Source organism: Periplaneta americana, chromosome 13, assembly GCF_040183065.1.
Source record: "Periplaneta americana isolate PAMFEO1 chromosome 13, P.americana_PAMFEO1_priV1, whole genome shotgun sequence".
NCBI lineage: Eukaryota > Metazoa > Arthropoda > Insecta > Blattodea > Blattidae > Periplaneta > Periplaneta americana.
The window spans coordinates 4,879,868-4,896,286 of NC_091129.1; the positions used below are offsets into that span (position 1 = coordinate 4,879,868).

At 33.8% G+C, this 16,419-nt stretch overlaps 1 protein-coding gene across 2 annotated transcripts in view; it reads left to right on the forward strand.

The window, feature by feature from the left end:
- Positions 1–5,160: 5,160 nt before the first annotated feature.
- LOC138711541 (retinol-binding protein pinta-like) overlaps positions 5,161–16,419 on the forward strand; it is a 58,406-nt gene continuing 47,147 nt past the window's right edge. The window contains exon 1 of one of the 2 annotated variants that reach the window (XM_069842722.1): positions 5,161–5,261. In XM_069842722.1, the coding sequence (XP_069698823.1) occupies positions 5,250–5,261 (12 nt within the window). In that variant the 5' untranslated portion in view covers positions 5,161–5,249. Of the gene's footprint in view, positions 5,262–11,150; positions 11,265–16,419 lie in introns of those variants that run through there. The other variant, XM_069842723.1, reaches the window with a different exon arrangement.

Consider the following 16,419-nt stretch of genomic DNA (forward strand, 5'->3'; position numbering starts at 1 on the left):
GTTACTAAAAAGTAATAGTGTTCTGACATTGTGAATTTAGTTCTGCTTTATTAGTTCATTATTATGACTCTAGCTGGTAGAGCAAGAGAACGTGGTAGAATTTTTAGAAATGTGACTGCATCAAGAACTCATAAACGAGTATGTAGAAATAATGTTATTTGTAACGTTTCAAGAAATGAAATTATGCACGAAGAGAGTATTACATATTACGATGTCGGTCCAATGAACGAAAAATATAGTATTTGTCAAGCCCTTAATATTAAGGAAGAGATCGTTAATGGGCATTATATTTCATGCTGTCACAATGGTCTAATTTCCTTCCCTGAGCCGTGTACAAATAATGAACTCAAAGAACTCATGTCAAATCATAAAAATTTCATTAATAACATTACGGAATACAACAGTGCAATGGCATTTGCATCATTTTCTGTAAATAAAATTCAAATTACTGGAATAGGACCCTACTGTTTTAAAACCCAAGGGCAAATCTATAGATACACATCGGATTTATTGCCTCATGATAATTGCTTACTACCTTATGGTTAGCTTTCCATTATAGATTCAGCCCCAGCTAATCGCATGAGAGGTGAACTTCCCAGAAATTCTACTGTAATATTATAAGCATTACAATAACTATCTAAGATTTAAAGTACCAATACATAATATGCTATATCTTATAAAACAGCCCGAAGTACAGGGCTATTCAAAAAGAAGGAGCAGATTTCAAATATTTATTTCTTCTAAACTACAAAAGATAGAACATCAATTCCAACGTTCCTGGACAGACGAAAGTTTAAATTTTGAACAGTCCGGGTAGAAGTTCCAATCTCGGCCGCATTGGCGCTGTTTATTGTCTGTAGTAAAATGGCGACACAACAAGAAAAAGCATTTTCTGTGCTGTAATTAGCAAAACTAGAGTCCATTATTGAAGTTCAACGCGCTTTTCGCCGTCAGTTTAATGAACAACCGCCTCGTCATAAGCAGGTTTACCAGAGGCATCGAAAATTCGTAGAAGATGGTTGCATCTGCAAACAGAAAAGCACGGGACGTTCACGCACATAGATGAAAATGTCGAGCGTATTCGTACATCAGTTATTGAACATGAAAGAGATTCACCGAAGATTAACGTCTTCTGTGCCATATCTGTAAACAAAGTTTATGGACCTTTCTTCTTCATGCAGAAAACTGTGACAGGAATAACCTATCTAGACATGCTTCAAAACTGGTTATTTCCTCAACTTGAAGATGATTCAGATGACTTCATCTTCATGGAAGATGGTGATCCGCCTCATTTCTCTAACCACGTCCGATGTTACCTGAATGACACCATTCCAGGACGTTGGATTGGAAGAGGAGGACGAGAAGATCAACTTCATCGCCGGTGGCCTCCCAGGTCTCTATACCTCACTCCTTGTGATTTTTATCTGTGGGGGGTATGTAAAAGACCGTGTTTTTATCCCCCCTATGCCTGACATTGGCCTTAACAATGCAATCAACAGCGCCAATGCGGCCGTGATTGGAACTTCTACCCGGACTGTTCAAAATTTAAACTTTCGTTTGTCCAGGAACGTTGGAATTGTGTTTCTATCTTTTGTGGCTTGGAAGAAATAAATATTTGAAATCCGCTCCTTCTTTTTGAATATTCCAGCAAAAATTATCTTAAAGTAGGCCGCGTTCAGTTGACTTAGCTACGCTATCTGCACCTTAAGAATAACTCGGGAAAGCTAGAGACTGTTGTGACCTTGTATTCAAGGTGCGTGTGTTATTTATTTAGTACCATTATTATTATCATATTCTTTTTCTTCTTCATCGTAAGTAGCATCATTTCATTGTGGTTTTCATCTCTATCAAGCAGCAATTGCTGCTATAAGCCACTAGTCTATATATATATAATTTGAAGTGGTAATGGAAATTACGGCAAAACGGCTGAACAGATTTTAATGAATGACCCGTCATTTTTAAGCTTGGCATCCAAGGATTTTCAGAAAAATAGTAACTTTCAGTGAAGCGTTAGTTTTCCTACATAACTTTCTTATTTTCCAAAATCCATCTTTCGTCAGTTTTGAGAATAATTGTATTTCAGAATAAAACAAAATACACACTACAATAAACAATAGGCTATTACACGAAGGCCATGACCTGCAGGTTTGCTGACACATTTAGAGCTTAAATTCAATTGGTTATTAAAAACTTCAAGACTTACTAAAATTATTTACAGATCTGATTCTGCAGTGTGTAATTTTCTGAGTGCAGAGTATTAAAATCTACAAAAATTGAGGTGGTTTGATGACATTATTACCATTAGAAATGAAATATTATTATAGTTAATCCCATGATGTAACTATTTTTAATTAATTATATATATTTTTAATTGGGTTATTTTACGACGCTGTATCAACATCTAGGTTATTTAGCGTCTGAATGATTTGAAGGTGATAATGCCGGTGAAATGAGTCCGGTGTCCATCACCGAAAGTTACCCAGTATTTGCTCATATTTAAGTTGAAGGAACACCACGGAAAAAACCTCAACCAGGTAACTTGCCCCGACCGGGATTCGAACCCGGGCTACCAGACGCGATGACCGTTACTCCACAGGTGTGGACTATAAATATATATAGCGTGTTTCAAAAATACGGGGCATAATTTCAGGTATGTATTTCCCACATGTAGACAATCAAAATAGTTCATTACAACATGTGTCCGGAAATGCTTCATTTCCGAGTTATGGCCTTCACAACATTGAAATTCACCGGAACGTTTTTCTTTCCGCAGGTCGTTGTCATTACAGAACATGTTCAAAATGTCCACCTCCTGCTTGAATACAGACTCACATCGATGTCTCATTGACCTGCGAACACGATCCCAAAGTCCAGGAGTATTGCGTATGTCCTCAGAACATGCCACAATTCGATTCCGAAGGGATTCCAAATCAGGCACCGTAGACGAATAAACCAATGATTTTAAATGGCCCCACACGTAGAAATCGAGAGGGTTCAGATCAGGTGAGCGTGGAGGCCAAGCAATTGGGGCACCTCTACCTATCCATCGATCAGGAAACCTTCGATCCAAGTACCGTACCGGCGAGCCTTACGACTCAAGTGTGCAGGAGCGCCATCATGCAAGAAGTGAATGTGTTGACGATTGATCAGTGGAGTGTCTTCTAAAACATGAGGTATGGTGCTTTCCAGGCAGTTTGTGTACGCCTGCCCCGTAAGTCTGTTTACAAGTACATGGGGTCCAACTAATCGATCACCAATGATACCGGCCCACAAGTTGAGGCAGAACCGCACCTGGTGATGAGATGGAACAGTTGCACGTGGGTTTTCATACGCCCATACATGCTGATTGTGGAAATTTGTTATGCCATCTCGTGTGAACTGTGCTTCATCTGTAAATAATACTAAGGCAGGAAAGTTCGGATTTACACCACACTGCTGCAAGAACCACTGACAGAACCTAACTCGTGCAGGGTAATCTGCTGGAGACAGGGCCTGTACACGTTGCAAATGATAAGGATACAATTGATACTCTTTCAACAGTCTCCAGACAGTCGTATGAGGAACATTGACTTGCAACGCTACCCTTCGTGTGCTGATAGAAGGAGTCATGTTCACAGCCTCCAGAATCTCCTCCTGTACTTCTGGAGTTGTAGATGTTGTTCGTCCCCTTCCCAAACCAGGAGAGTTAAATTTTCCATACTCGCACAGACGGTAATGGAGACGTACAAATGTCTTCCGGTCTGGACATTGTCGCTGTGGGTACCTCTCCTGGTACAAACGACGAGCCAGCGCAGCATTGCCGTCCGCCTTACCGTACATGAAGTGTATCTCTGCCAGCTCTTGATTTGAATACATGTCGCACAGTCTAACGCCTACACAACACTGAATGTAACCTTCGCCTCGGAATGAACTGTCAGAGTGCCCTCTTAATGTCTCCTTTGACGGCAACGACCTGCGGAAAGAAAAACGTTCCGGTGAATTTCAATGTTGTGAAGGCCATAACTCGGAAATAAAGTATTTCCGGACACATGTTGTATTGAACTATTTTGATTGTCCACTTGTGGGAAATACATACGTGAAATTATGCCCCGCTATATTGATGATATGGAAGTGAAATGTTTTGAGGTTACCTAAGTAGATGTAGAGAATATGTTAAATTAGATCTTCATTTCTATAATTTACTGAGTAGCGGCTGTACTGTATATAACTGCAAAACTTACGTAAGATAATAATATTGTTTTTAAGAATCAAATATGTTTGTAGTTATTAATCAAGTGGAGTTGGGTCTTTTTCATATACTTACTGGCGGTGTGGTGTAGATATTTATATGTGTCATTCTCTTCAGTATTGGCTCGAGAAAGCGCAAAAATTACAGTTCCTAAGGAAAGACCAAAAGGTATTAGTTACTGATAAAATAAGAGGCCTGCTTAATTTTGTAGTTTCTCGATCATTTCAGCAAGATCTCTTAGCAGGATATATTTCAAGGTAGTTCACGAAACATGCAGCAGCTAAGCAAATATGCTATATCTATTGTTCGAAAGCATAGCAAACTTTCACCTACAATGCACAATTACCTGAAGTAGCTATTGCTTTACTCCCACATGAAAAACCCACTGATCGTTCTGACATTGTTACTTGCGTTTTCGCGTTGAAACTCAAAAACTGAAGGTGTATAGGTTCAAGAAAAATATTTTGTATAAAAAAACATTCAGAGGGAGTATGTTTCATTATTATGGAAGCATATAACTTTCAAAATGTCTGGTATTCTTCATTGAAATTAAATCTGAAAAAAATGTTACTTGAACGTCTGATCAAGTTAGTTTGCAGCATTTGCTGCACAAGCCACTAGTTTATTATATAAAAGGGAGAGGCGCTAAGGATTGCGAAAAATAAATATGTAGGGAAGGATGTTCAAGAGTACGGCAACTAGAGATCTGAAAATTCAAGACACACAAAAAAAGGATTTAGAAAGTGGTCACGAATCAAGGCTGAAGGCTTTATGATACGATACGTCATGTCATTTGCAAATAAATAGACGCGTAGATACAACATATTTGCAACAGAAAAACTGCATCCAGTATGAAGCAATAATTTTAGAACTTTAAAACCTCCTATTACTTGCAATCAGACTGCATTTTACGAAACTGGTTTACCTAACGCAAACTAAGTTAACATCGATGCAGTCAGTTGTTCGTCAGTTCTACGTAGTACTGCAGAGTCAGGATCGTGTGTGAAGTTGCTGTCCGTCAATGACAAATCAAGTGAGTCTACTAGTGTTCTGTTAACTCTGTATATCCTGCGAAGTAACTCTCAACAAGATGGTCACTTATTATTTAGATTTATATTTTCCTTATTATGCACAGCTACCATTGATCTCAGAATTATCGGAATAGATAATATATTTTTGAACATGAAAGAGAAAATATCCTTCTCGATACCAAGTGCGCCGTTAAACACTAGCAAGCTTAATAGCCTAACTTAGTCAAATTTCTGATAACAGTGAAAATTAGACGTGAAAAAAGATAAAAGAACTAGTTGAACGGAGATTATAATGTGAGCGAATCCTTCACTCTTCAAAAGTTATTAGTTAAGGAGTAACCAGATTAGTAAACAAGTGAAATGATGATATAGAATAATAACATTGAAACATTTAGGAATGGTAACTTTAGTGAAGTGAGTTTATTATGATATATTATTATTATCTTTATCATTACCATTATTATTATAATAATTATTATTACTATTATTATTATTATTATTATTATTATTATTATTGTTTAGTCAAATGTCCGAAGACAGGTTTGAACCTCATAAGTAACACCAATAAGGCATCACTCATGAGGCAACTAGGTAGGAAGATAATGGGGTAGAGTGGCAAGTTCCTTTCTCCCTGCAATGCATACATCGCCGATTAGCTACATATTCCACTAATCAGACTTCAAATGCGTACAAACAATTGTTCTTCCAATGACACATATCGTCAAGTGAGATGTACTATCTGATAATATACATATCATCCAGAACCTGAATGAGATTATTATAATTATTATTATTATTATTATTATTAATGTTTTCGTGTTATGTTGTATAATATGGTATGGTAGGTATGCAATGTATAAAATAGTACTATACTCTTATTAGCAGGGCTAGATAATTAAGAAGTAGTTCATAGGATAGTACTGGTGAAAATGTTATATTTACTTTCTATTTGATATGGGAATGATTTGAACTGTAATCCATCAAATCCGGCATGTTCAGACAAGAGTCATGTGAAAATTAAACAGACAGAGACAGATAAGTAAATAAATAAACAAATAAAAAAATAAATAAATACATACATAAACAAATAGACAAACAAACTAACAAAAAACAAATATATAAATGAATGAATAAATAAAAAAATATGCTCAGCCATTTATATCCGAACCGACACTTTCTGAAGTCGAAATTGCGATAGAAAATTTGAAAAATTATAAGTCTTCATGTATCAAATAATTCCAGCAGAATTAATACAAGAGAGTGGAAGGGCATTACCTAACGAAATTTATAAGCTTGTACTTCCTATTTGGAAAAAGGAAATTGTACCAGAACAATGGAAGGAGTTCATAATCGCACCTATCTTTAAGAAGGGGGGACAAGACTAACTGTAGTAACTTTCGAGGAATATCACTTCTGTTGATGTACATAATTTTGTCCAATATTCCTCTGAGAAGATTAACTCCATATGTAGATGAAGTTATTGGGTATCATCAGTGTGGTCTTAGGCGTAATAGATCAATTTTTCTCCATTGTCTATCGAATACAAAATATCTGATCAATAGTTGATCTATTACGCCTAAGACCACACTGATGATACCCAATAACAGTGCATCTGTTATTCATAGGTTTCAAAAAGGCATATGACTCGGTTAAGAGAGAGGTTTTATATGATATTCTTATTGAATTTGGTATTCCCAAGAAACTAGTTCGATTAATTAAAATGTGTCTCAGTGAAACGTACAGCAGATTCCGTATAGGTCAGTTTCTGTCAGATGCGTTTCCAATTCACTGTGGGGTAAAGCAAGGAGATGCCCTATCACCTTTACTTTTTAATTTTGTTCTAGAGTATGCCATTAAGGAAGTCCAGGATAACAGAGAGGGTTTGGAATTGAACGGGTTACATAAGGTGCTCGTCTATGCGGATGACGTGAATATGTTAGGAGAAAATCCACAAACAGTTAGGGAAAATACAGGAATTTTGCTTGAAGCAAGTAAATAGATAGATTTGGAAGTAAATCCCGAAAAGACAAAGTACCGTAGTTTCCCCTAACTATGGTCCGTCCACATTTGTCATATTTTTCTTTGTATATTCAATACTATTCATCCAGATTGAGTGAAATTTTTGCTTCGGACTCTTGTAAGTGTATATTAAATAAATATTGACACATGTGTTTGAAATTATTTAATTACAAGTGTTAAAAAAATAATAAGCATTGGTACATAGTTGTATTCTGAGTTGCCCAACTATGGTCCACTCATATATTCATGCTTGAAAGCATGAATGGACTATATATGGAGCTGTAATTATTCGTAAATAAATAAATTGAGTTTCTAATTTAAGGGTAGAAACATAATCTAGCACACAAATATTAAAAATAAATGAAAAGTACTTGGATTCTTTTTATTAGTACACATTGCATAAACACACAATAAACAAGTGAAATCTGAAAGTCATTTTCCTGCAATAATGAACAACTACACTTACGGGCAAAAATACAGGGCCACCTAAAGTTTCTCAATTTTTTTTATGAGGTGAGAATCAGAAAACCCATTATGAAATGAATAAAACATTGCTTCCCAGAAAAAAACTCTTTTTATTAATACTTGCGGTATTATTTTCAACGCGAAAAATGGATATAATTAAAAGGTGTTAAAACTTACAAATTGTTTCAATTTTCTTCCAAATGTACAACTGATTTTGTGGCCACCCAGATGTTACTAATAGCGGATATTGCCTCCCCTCAGTAATTGTCGCTTCTTACTATACATGAAACAACAGCTCCATTGTTCTTCACTTCCAAAACTTTCCCTGGCCACAATTCCTCCTCATAAGTAACTACCATATAACTATGTGTCTTTAGCATTATTTTAACAGATTTCGTCTTCTTTTCCACATCTGACTCACTGTCTGTAAATATGGAGAGTACAGCGGAAACATTATAATCTGTATCCAATTCAATTTCATCGCTTTCATAGTCACTTACAGGGACGGTTGTGATCCTTCTACCCTGAAGTTTTCGTTTTACCGGACCATTATTCGTGCTAGTACCATTGATGCTAGAACAGCCTGTTTCTTTATTTACTGGACTATAATGTTAAATGGTGTTTTAGAATATACTGAGATACAATATTTGCAGAAGTAAGTAATCAAATTGTTCACATTTCATTAAAACAAATATTTCAAAATGAAATACAACTATGGTCCACGAAAAATTGTGGTACATAGTTGAGGACTGACTTCTAGCCTTGAGGTTAAACATTTTTCACGCAGAGTCCTTAACATCTGCCACTGTAATTATTACGTGAAAGTAAACACTATATAGCCAGGTTTAATTGTACAAACAATCATTTCTCTACAATTTACCAGTTCTACAGAGGAGAGCTTAATAAAACAGACAAACACAAATTGAACGATTTCTTGTCTTCACACATTCAATAGAACGATGCACACTGACCTTGTTAGGCATCCATATCATTGCCACGTGTAATGGTAGATAGAAGCATCTATAGGGAACACAATTCCATCACAGTGGCGCCTTAAATGGCAAACACCGAACTCTTGGGGGACTAAGTAGTACATAATGCGTTTTGGACCATAGTTGGGTGCCTGGACCATAGTTATGGGAAATTACGATATATGATTATGTCTCGTGACCTGATTATTGTACGAAATGGAAATATAAAAATTGGAAATTTGTCCTTTGAAGACGTGGAAAAATTCAAATACCTGGGAGCAACAGTAACAAATATAAAATAATGATACTCGGGAGGAAATGAAACATGGAATAAATATGGTAAATGCCTGTTATTATTCGGTTGAGAAGCTTTTGTCATCCAGTCTGCTGTCAAAAATTCTGAATGTTAGAATTTATAAAACAGATATGAAAATATTTTGGGCTAAGAGGGATGAAGTTACAGGAGAATTGAGAAAGTTACACAATACAAAACTGCACGCATTGTATTCTTCACCTGACGTAATTAGGAACATTGAATCCAGACGTTTGAGATGGGCAGGGCATGTAGAACATATGGGCGAATCCAGAAATGGATATAGAGTGTTAGTTGGGAGGCCGGAGGGAAAAAGACCTTTAGGGAGGCCGAGACGTAGATGGGTGATAAATATTAAAATGAATTTAAAGGAGGTGGAGTATAATGGTAGACACTGGATTAATCTTGCTCATTACAGGGGTCGATGACGGGTTTATGTGGGGCCGTCAATGAACCTCCGTGTTCTGTAAAAGATCTTTGTAAGAGCATTAATAATAATAATAATAATAATAATAATAATAATAAAAATAATATCGAGCAGAATTAAAAGAAAAGAATTAAATTGATTTGGGCAGTTTTGACAACGCCAGAGCATATATGACCAACATTTATTACATACAAGGAAAAGGAGCTAAACATTGCCGAAAATAAATATGGAGGGAAGGATACTGAAGAATATAGCAACTAGAGATCCGAAAATTCAAGACAAGCAAAGAAGGATTTAGAAAGCGGGCACGAATCAACGGCTGAAGGTTTTATAATATGATACTTACTTACTGGCTCTTAAAGAACCCGGAGGTTCATTGCCGCCCTCACATAAGCCCGTTATTGGTCCCTATCCTGAGCAAGATTAATCCATTCTCTATCATCATATCCCACCTCCCTCAAATCCATTTTAATATTATCTTCTCATCTACGTCTCGGCCTCCCCAAAGGTCTTTCCCCCTCTGGCCTCCCAACTAACACTCTACATGCATTTCTGGATTCGCCCATACGTGCTACATGCCCTGCCCATCTCAAACGTCTGGATTTAATGTTCCTAATTATGTCAGGTGAAGGACACAATGTGTGCAGCTCTGCGTTGTGTAACTTTCTCCATTCTCCTGTAACTTCATCCCTTTTAGCCCCAAATATTTTCCTAAGAACCTTATTCTCAAAAACCCTCAATCTCTGTTCCTCTCTCAAAGTGAGAGTCCAAGTTTCACAGCCATACAGAACAACTGGTAGTATAACTGTTTTATAAATTCTAATTTTCAGATTTTTTGATATCACACTAGATGACAAAAGCTTCTCAACCGAATAATAATAGGCATTTCCCATATTTATTCTGCGTTTAATTTCCTCCCGAGTGTCATTTATATTTGTTACTGTTGCTCCAAGATATTTGGATTTTTCCACCTTTTCGAAGGATAAATCTCCAACTGTTACAGTTCCATTTCGTACAATATTCTGATCACGAGACATAATCATATACTTAGTCTTTTCGGGATTTACTTCCAACCCTATCTCTTTACTTGCTTCAAGTAGAATTTCAGCGTTTTCCCTAATCGTTTGAGGATTTTCTCCTAACATATTCACGTCATCCGCATAGACAAGAAGCTGATGTAATCCGTTGAATTCCAAACTCTCTCTGTTATCCTGAACTTTCCTAATGGCATATTCTAGAGCGAAGTTAAAAAATAAAGGTGATAGTGCATCTCCCTGCTTTAGCCCACAGTGAATTGGAAAAGCATCAGATAGAAACTGGCCTATACGGACTCTGCTGTAAGTTTCACTAAGACACATTTTAATTAACCGAAGTAGTTTCTTGGGAGTACCAAGTTCTATAAGAATGTTATATAAAACTACGCTCTTAACCGAGTCATACGCTTTTTTGAAATCTATGAATAACTAATGTACTGTATCCTTATACTTCCAATTTTCTCCAATATCTGTCGAATACAAAAAATCTGATCAATAGTCGATCTACGTTATAATATGATACATGTCATTATCGAATAAATAAACGCGTAGATACTCCATATTTGCAACAAAAAAAACTGATAGAGTATGAAGCAATAATATTAGAACTTTAAAACCTGCTTTTAATTGGAACCAGACTACATTTTGCGAAACTCGTTTGCCTAACGCAGAGTAAGTTAACATCGTTGCTGTCAGTTGTTTGTGATTTCTTCGTAGTAGCCTATTATAGAGGACAAGGTCCTGTGTGAAGCTGCTGTCGACGAACGGCAAGTAAAGTGAGTGTACTAGTATTCTGGTATCTCAGTATATCCTGCGAAATAACTCTCAACAAGGTGGTAACTTATTATTTAGAATTATATTTTGCTTATTATGCACAGCGACCATTGAAATCAGAATCAGCAGAATAGATAATATACTTTTGAACATGAAAGAGAAAATGGTTTTCACGAAACTAAGTGGGCCGTTAAACATTAACGAGCTTAATAACTCAGGTAAATTTCTGTTCAGAGTCAAAATTAGATGTGAAAAAAGGTAAAAGACTGAGTTCAATAGAGATTATAATGTGAGGGGCCCCTGCACTCTGCAAAAGATATTAGTTAAGGAGTAACCAGATTAACAACTTCTTACCGTAACAGTTCAATAAACAAGTGGAATGATGACATAGAATAATAATATTGAAACGTTTAGGAATGGTAAATATAGTGAAGTGAGTTTATTATGATACATAATAATAATAATAATAATAATTATTATTATTATTATTATTTAGTCAAATGTCCGAAGACGGGTTTGAACCTCATAAGCAACAGCAATAATTCATCACTCATTAGGCAACTAGGTAGGGAGATATTGGGGTAGAGTGGCCAGTTCCTTTCCCCCTACAAAGCATACATCGCCGATTAGCTACATATTCCACTAATCAGACTTCAAATTCGTACAAACAACTGTTCTTCCAATGACACATATCAAGTGAGATGTACTATCTGATAATATACATATCAGCCAGTACCTGAATAAAATTATTATTATTTTTATTGTTGTTATTTTTATTATTATTATTATTATTATTATTACTAGCTGTACCCCGTGCGCTTCGCTGCACCGGTTAGGAATAAATATAAAGTAATTTCATAATTAAAATAGGACGTTTGATCCAGGGAACATTTGTGTTTGATAGAAGGATAAATCGTTTAATATGTTACTTAATTTAAATTGTATTTAAGTAATTAAAATGCGGTCATTTTGGTCCAGAGAGCAATCATTTGTTGCAATGACAATTCCTTTAACATGTTTCTTAATAGTTATTACATGCAACCATAGTTTAATGAAGATTGACATATCATTTAGTTTTAATGTGTATACTTTATATTACTTGCTATATGTTTCAGAAGTTACTGTAATAACACTGTAAAATTATGTCCATCTACAGAAACTACACTTTCTAATGGTGAAATAATAATTAAGCAATTAATTTAGCTTCCGACATTACTTCATACAAACACAGAAACATTCTCTTACGCTATGTTTAATAGCTTTCGATTGTTTTTGTCCAAGGCCTCTTATAGACGAAGTATTTTTTTTTATCTCATTACACCGCCATAGATGGCGTTGTTATTGTAATTTTGAATCTCATTTATCTCATTAAATATCAGTCCTATCAAAATTTTGCATGGAATAAAACTTATCGGAAATTCGTTTTAAAAAAACGTTTGTTATATAATATGTTTCATGAAAATTAATAATAAGGGAGATATATCGATTTATTTAATTCAAGCCCCCTTATAACCCCCCTTTTAAATAAAAATTATGAATGACATATAGCCTAAATTCTAAGTCACAACGAACTTAATTTATATTCTAATTTTCATATAAATCGGTTCAGCCATTATCGCGTGAAAAGGTAACAAACATCCAGACAGACAGACAGACAGACAGACAGACAGACAGACAGACAGTCAGACAGACATACAAACAAAAATAAAAAAAAAAAAAACGATCTTCGGTTTCAGGGCGGTTAATTATATAGGTTAGGGCCAATTATTTTTGGAAAAACGAAAATTACCAGAAAAATTTCGGCTACAGATTTATTACTAGTATACAGATTATGCACAGCGACCATTGACTTCTGAATCAGCGGAATCTATACAAATAATAAACCTGTAGCAGAAATTTTTCTGGTAATTTTAGATTTTTCAAAAATAATTGATCCTAACATGTATATTAACCACCCTCAAACTGAAGATCGCTTTTTTGAAATTTTTGTTTGTATGTCTGTCTGTCTGTCTGGATGTTAGTTACCTTTACAAGTGATAATGGCTGAACGGATTTCGATGAAAATCGGGATATAAATTAAGTTCGTTATAAGTTAGATTTTAGGCTATATGGCATTCAAAATACATTATTTAAAAGGGGGCTCATAAGGGGTCCTGAATTAAATAAATCGAAATATCTCGCTTATTATTGATTTTTGTGAAAATGTTACTTAACAAAAGTTTCTTTAAAAATCACTTCCGATAAGTGTTAGTCTTTGAAAACTTTTGATAGGACTGATATTTAATGAGATAAATGAGTTTTAAAATTAAAATAACTGCCATCTAAGGCCGTGTAATGAAATAAAAGAAAATGATAAGAAGCTATTTTAATATTACCGACCTGGATTCACTCAGAAGTTACTGTAATAATATTATAGCATTATGTCCATCTAGAGAAACTACACTTTTCAGTGGTGAATTAATAATTAATTATACAAATCGGTTAATTTAGCTTCCGATATTACTTCATACAAACACAGAAACATTCTCTGTAGGCTCTGTTTCATAGCTTTCGATTGTTGTTGTCCAAGGCCCCTTATAGACGAAGTCATTTGTTTTTTATTTCATTACACCGCCTTAGATGGCGTTGTTATTGTAATTTTAAAACTCATTTATCTGATTAAATATCAGTCCTATCAAAATTTTTCAAAGAATAAAACTTATCGGAAATCATTGTTAAAGAAACTTATGTTATGTAATACTCGTATTTTTCATGAAAATTAATAAAAAGGGAGATATTTCGATTTATTTAATTCGAGCCGCCTTATAACCCCCCTTTCAAATAAACTATGTTGAATGCCATATGGCCTAAATTCTAAGTTACGACGAACTTAATTTATATTCCAATTTTCATATAAATTGGTTCAGCCATTATCGCGTGAAAAGGTAACAAACAACCAGACAGACATACAAAGAAAAATTTCAAAAAAGCGATTTTCGGTTTCAGGGTGTTTAATAGTATATGTTAGAAGCAATTATTTTTAGAAAATCGAAAATTACCAGAAAAATTACGGCTACAGATTTATTATTAGTATAGATTATTATTATTATTATTATTATTAATATTGTTATTAATATTATTATTATTATTGTTGTTGTTGTTTAGTCAAATGTCCGAAGACAGGTTTGAACCTCATAAGTAACACCAGTAAAACATCACTCATGAGGCAACTAGGTAGGGAGATAATGGGGTAGAGTGGCAAGTTCCTTTCTCCCTGCAATGCATACATCGCCGATTAGCTACATATTCCACTAATCAGACTTCAAATTCGAACAAACAACTCTTCTTCCAATGACACATATCGTCAAGTGAGATGTAGTATCTGATAATATACATATCATCCAGAACCTGAATGAGATTATTATTATTATTATTATTATTATTATTATTATTATTAATGTTTTCGTGTTATGTTGTTTAATATGGTATGGTAGATATGCAATATATAAAATAGTACTATAGGGTTATTAGCAGGGCTAGATAATTAAGAAGTAGTTCATAGGCTAGTACTGGTGAAAATGTTATATTTACTTTCTATTTGATATGGGAATGATTTGAACTGAAATCCATCAAATCCGGCATGTTCAGACAAGAGTCATGTGAAAATCAACTGACAGAGACAGTTAAGTAAATAAATAAACAAATAAATAAATAAATAAATAAATAAATAAATAAGGAAATAAATAAGTAAGTAAATAAACAAACAAATAAAATAAATAAATAAAAAGATAAAAAATAAGTAAATAAACAAACAGATATATAAATAAAAAACGAATAAAAGAAATAAATAAAAAATAAACAAATTAGTAAATAAACAAACAAGTATATTAATAAACAAACAAATAAAATAAATAACTAAGTAAATAAAGAAATAAATACATACATAAATAAATAAGTAAACAAACAAATGTATAAATAAAAAACGAATAAAATAAATAAATAAAAAATAAACAAATAAATAAATAAGTAAATGAACAAACAAATATAGAAATAAACGAGCAAATAAAATAAGTAATTAAATAAATAAAGAAATAAGTAAATAAACAAATAAATAAATAAATAATCAAATAAATAAAGAAACAAATATATAAATAAAGAAATAAAAGAAATAAATACATAAATAAGTAAATATGTAAATAAATAAACAAATATATAAATAAACAAACAAATAAAATAAATAAATAATTAACTAAGTAAAAAACAAACAAATATATAAACAAACAAACGAATAAAGTAAAAAAATTAATAAATAAGTAAAGAAATAAATAAATAAACAATTAGGTAAATAAACAAACAATTATATAAATAAACAAACTAAATAAATAAATAAACAAATAAATAAATATATGAATAATTAAATGTATAATAAATAAATAAACAATTAGTTAAATAAAGAAATATATAAATAAACAAACTAAATAAATAAATAAACAAATACATAAATACATAAATAAGTAAATAAATAAAAAGTTAATAAATAAGTAAATAAATAAATAAAAGCATTTTCCTCATTATGCGAGATACGTAGGAAGTATAATTTTAGTATTGTAACAGGAGCTGTTCACAACCCCATCGAATTATATTTTTATACGGGTTGCATTGATATTTCTGTTCATTCATTTGTGCCCTTGTATCAATCTCACCTGAATGTCCAAAGATTCTGCTCTGGCGATACTCCAGTTATATCCAGTTGTAAGCGGATTTGCTTCCTTGGGTTGTGTGCCAACCTTGTTACCATTCATGGTGACAAATATTTCTCCTTTTTTTTTTTTTTTTAATTGCACCGTCATACATAGTCTACACCGGTCTTGCGATGGTGACTAATAATTGCGAGCGAGAGCTATTTTATGCCCGCTGCGCGTGCGCGGAGCTCTTTTACCTGTAAACATTGCTAAAGGATGTACAGATCTTAGAACACAGCGCATCACGACGGAACGGAAGCGCTTAAAGCTTTCAAGGAAGAGTGGAAGACACAATATTTATGCTTCGAACATGGTGATGAAGTCCAGTGTATGTTGTGTAAAAAATATATCATTTGCAAAAAAAGCAACATAAAACGGCATTATGAGTCGCAACATGAAAAGAAAATATAGGCATTATTCAGGGGAAGAGAGAAAT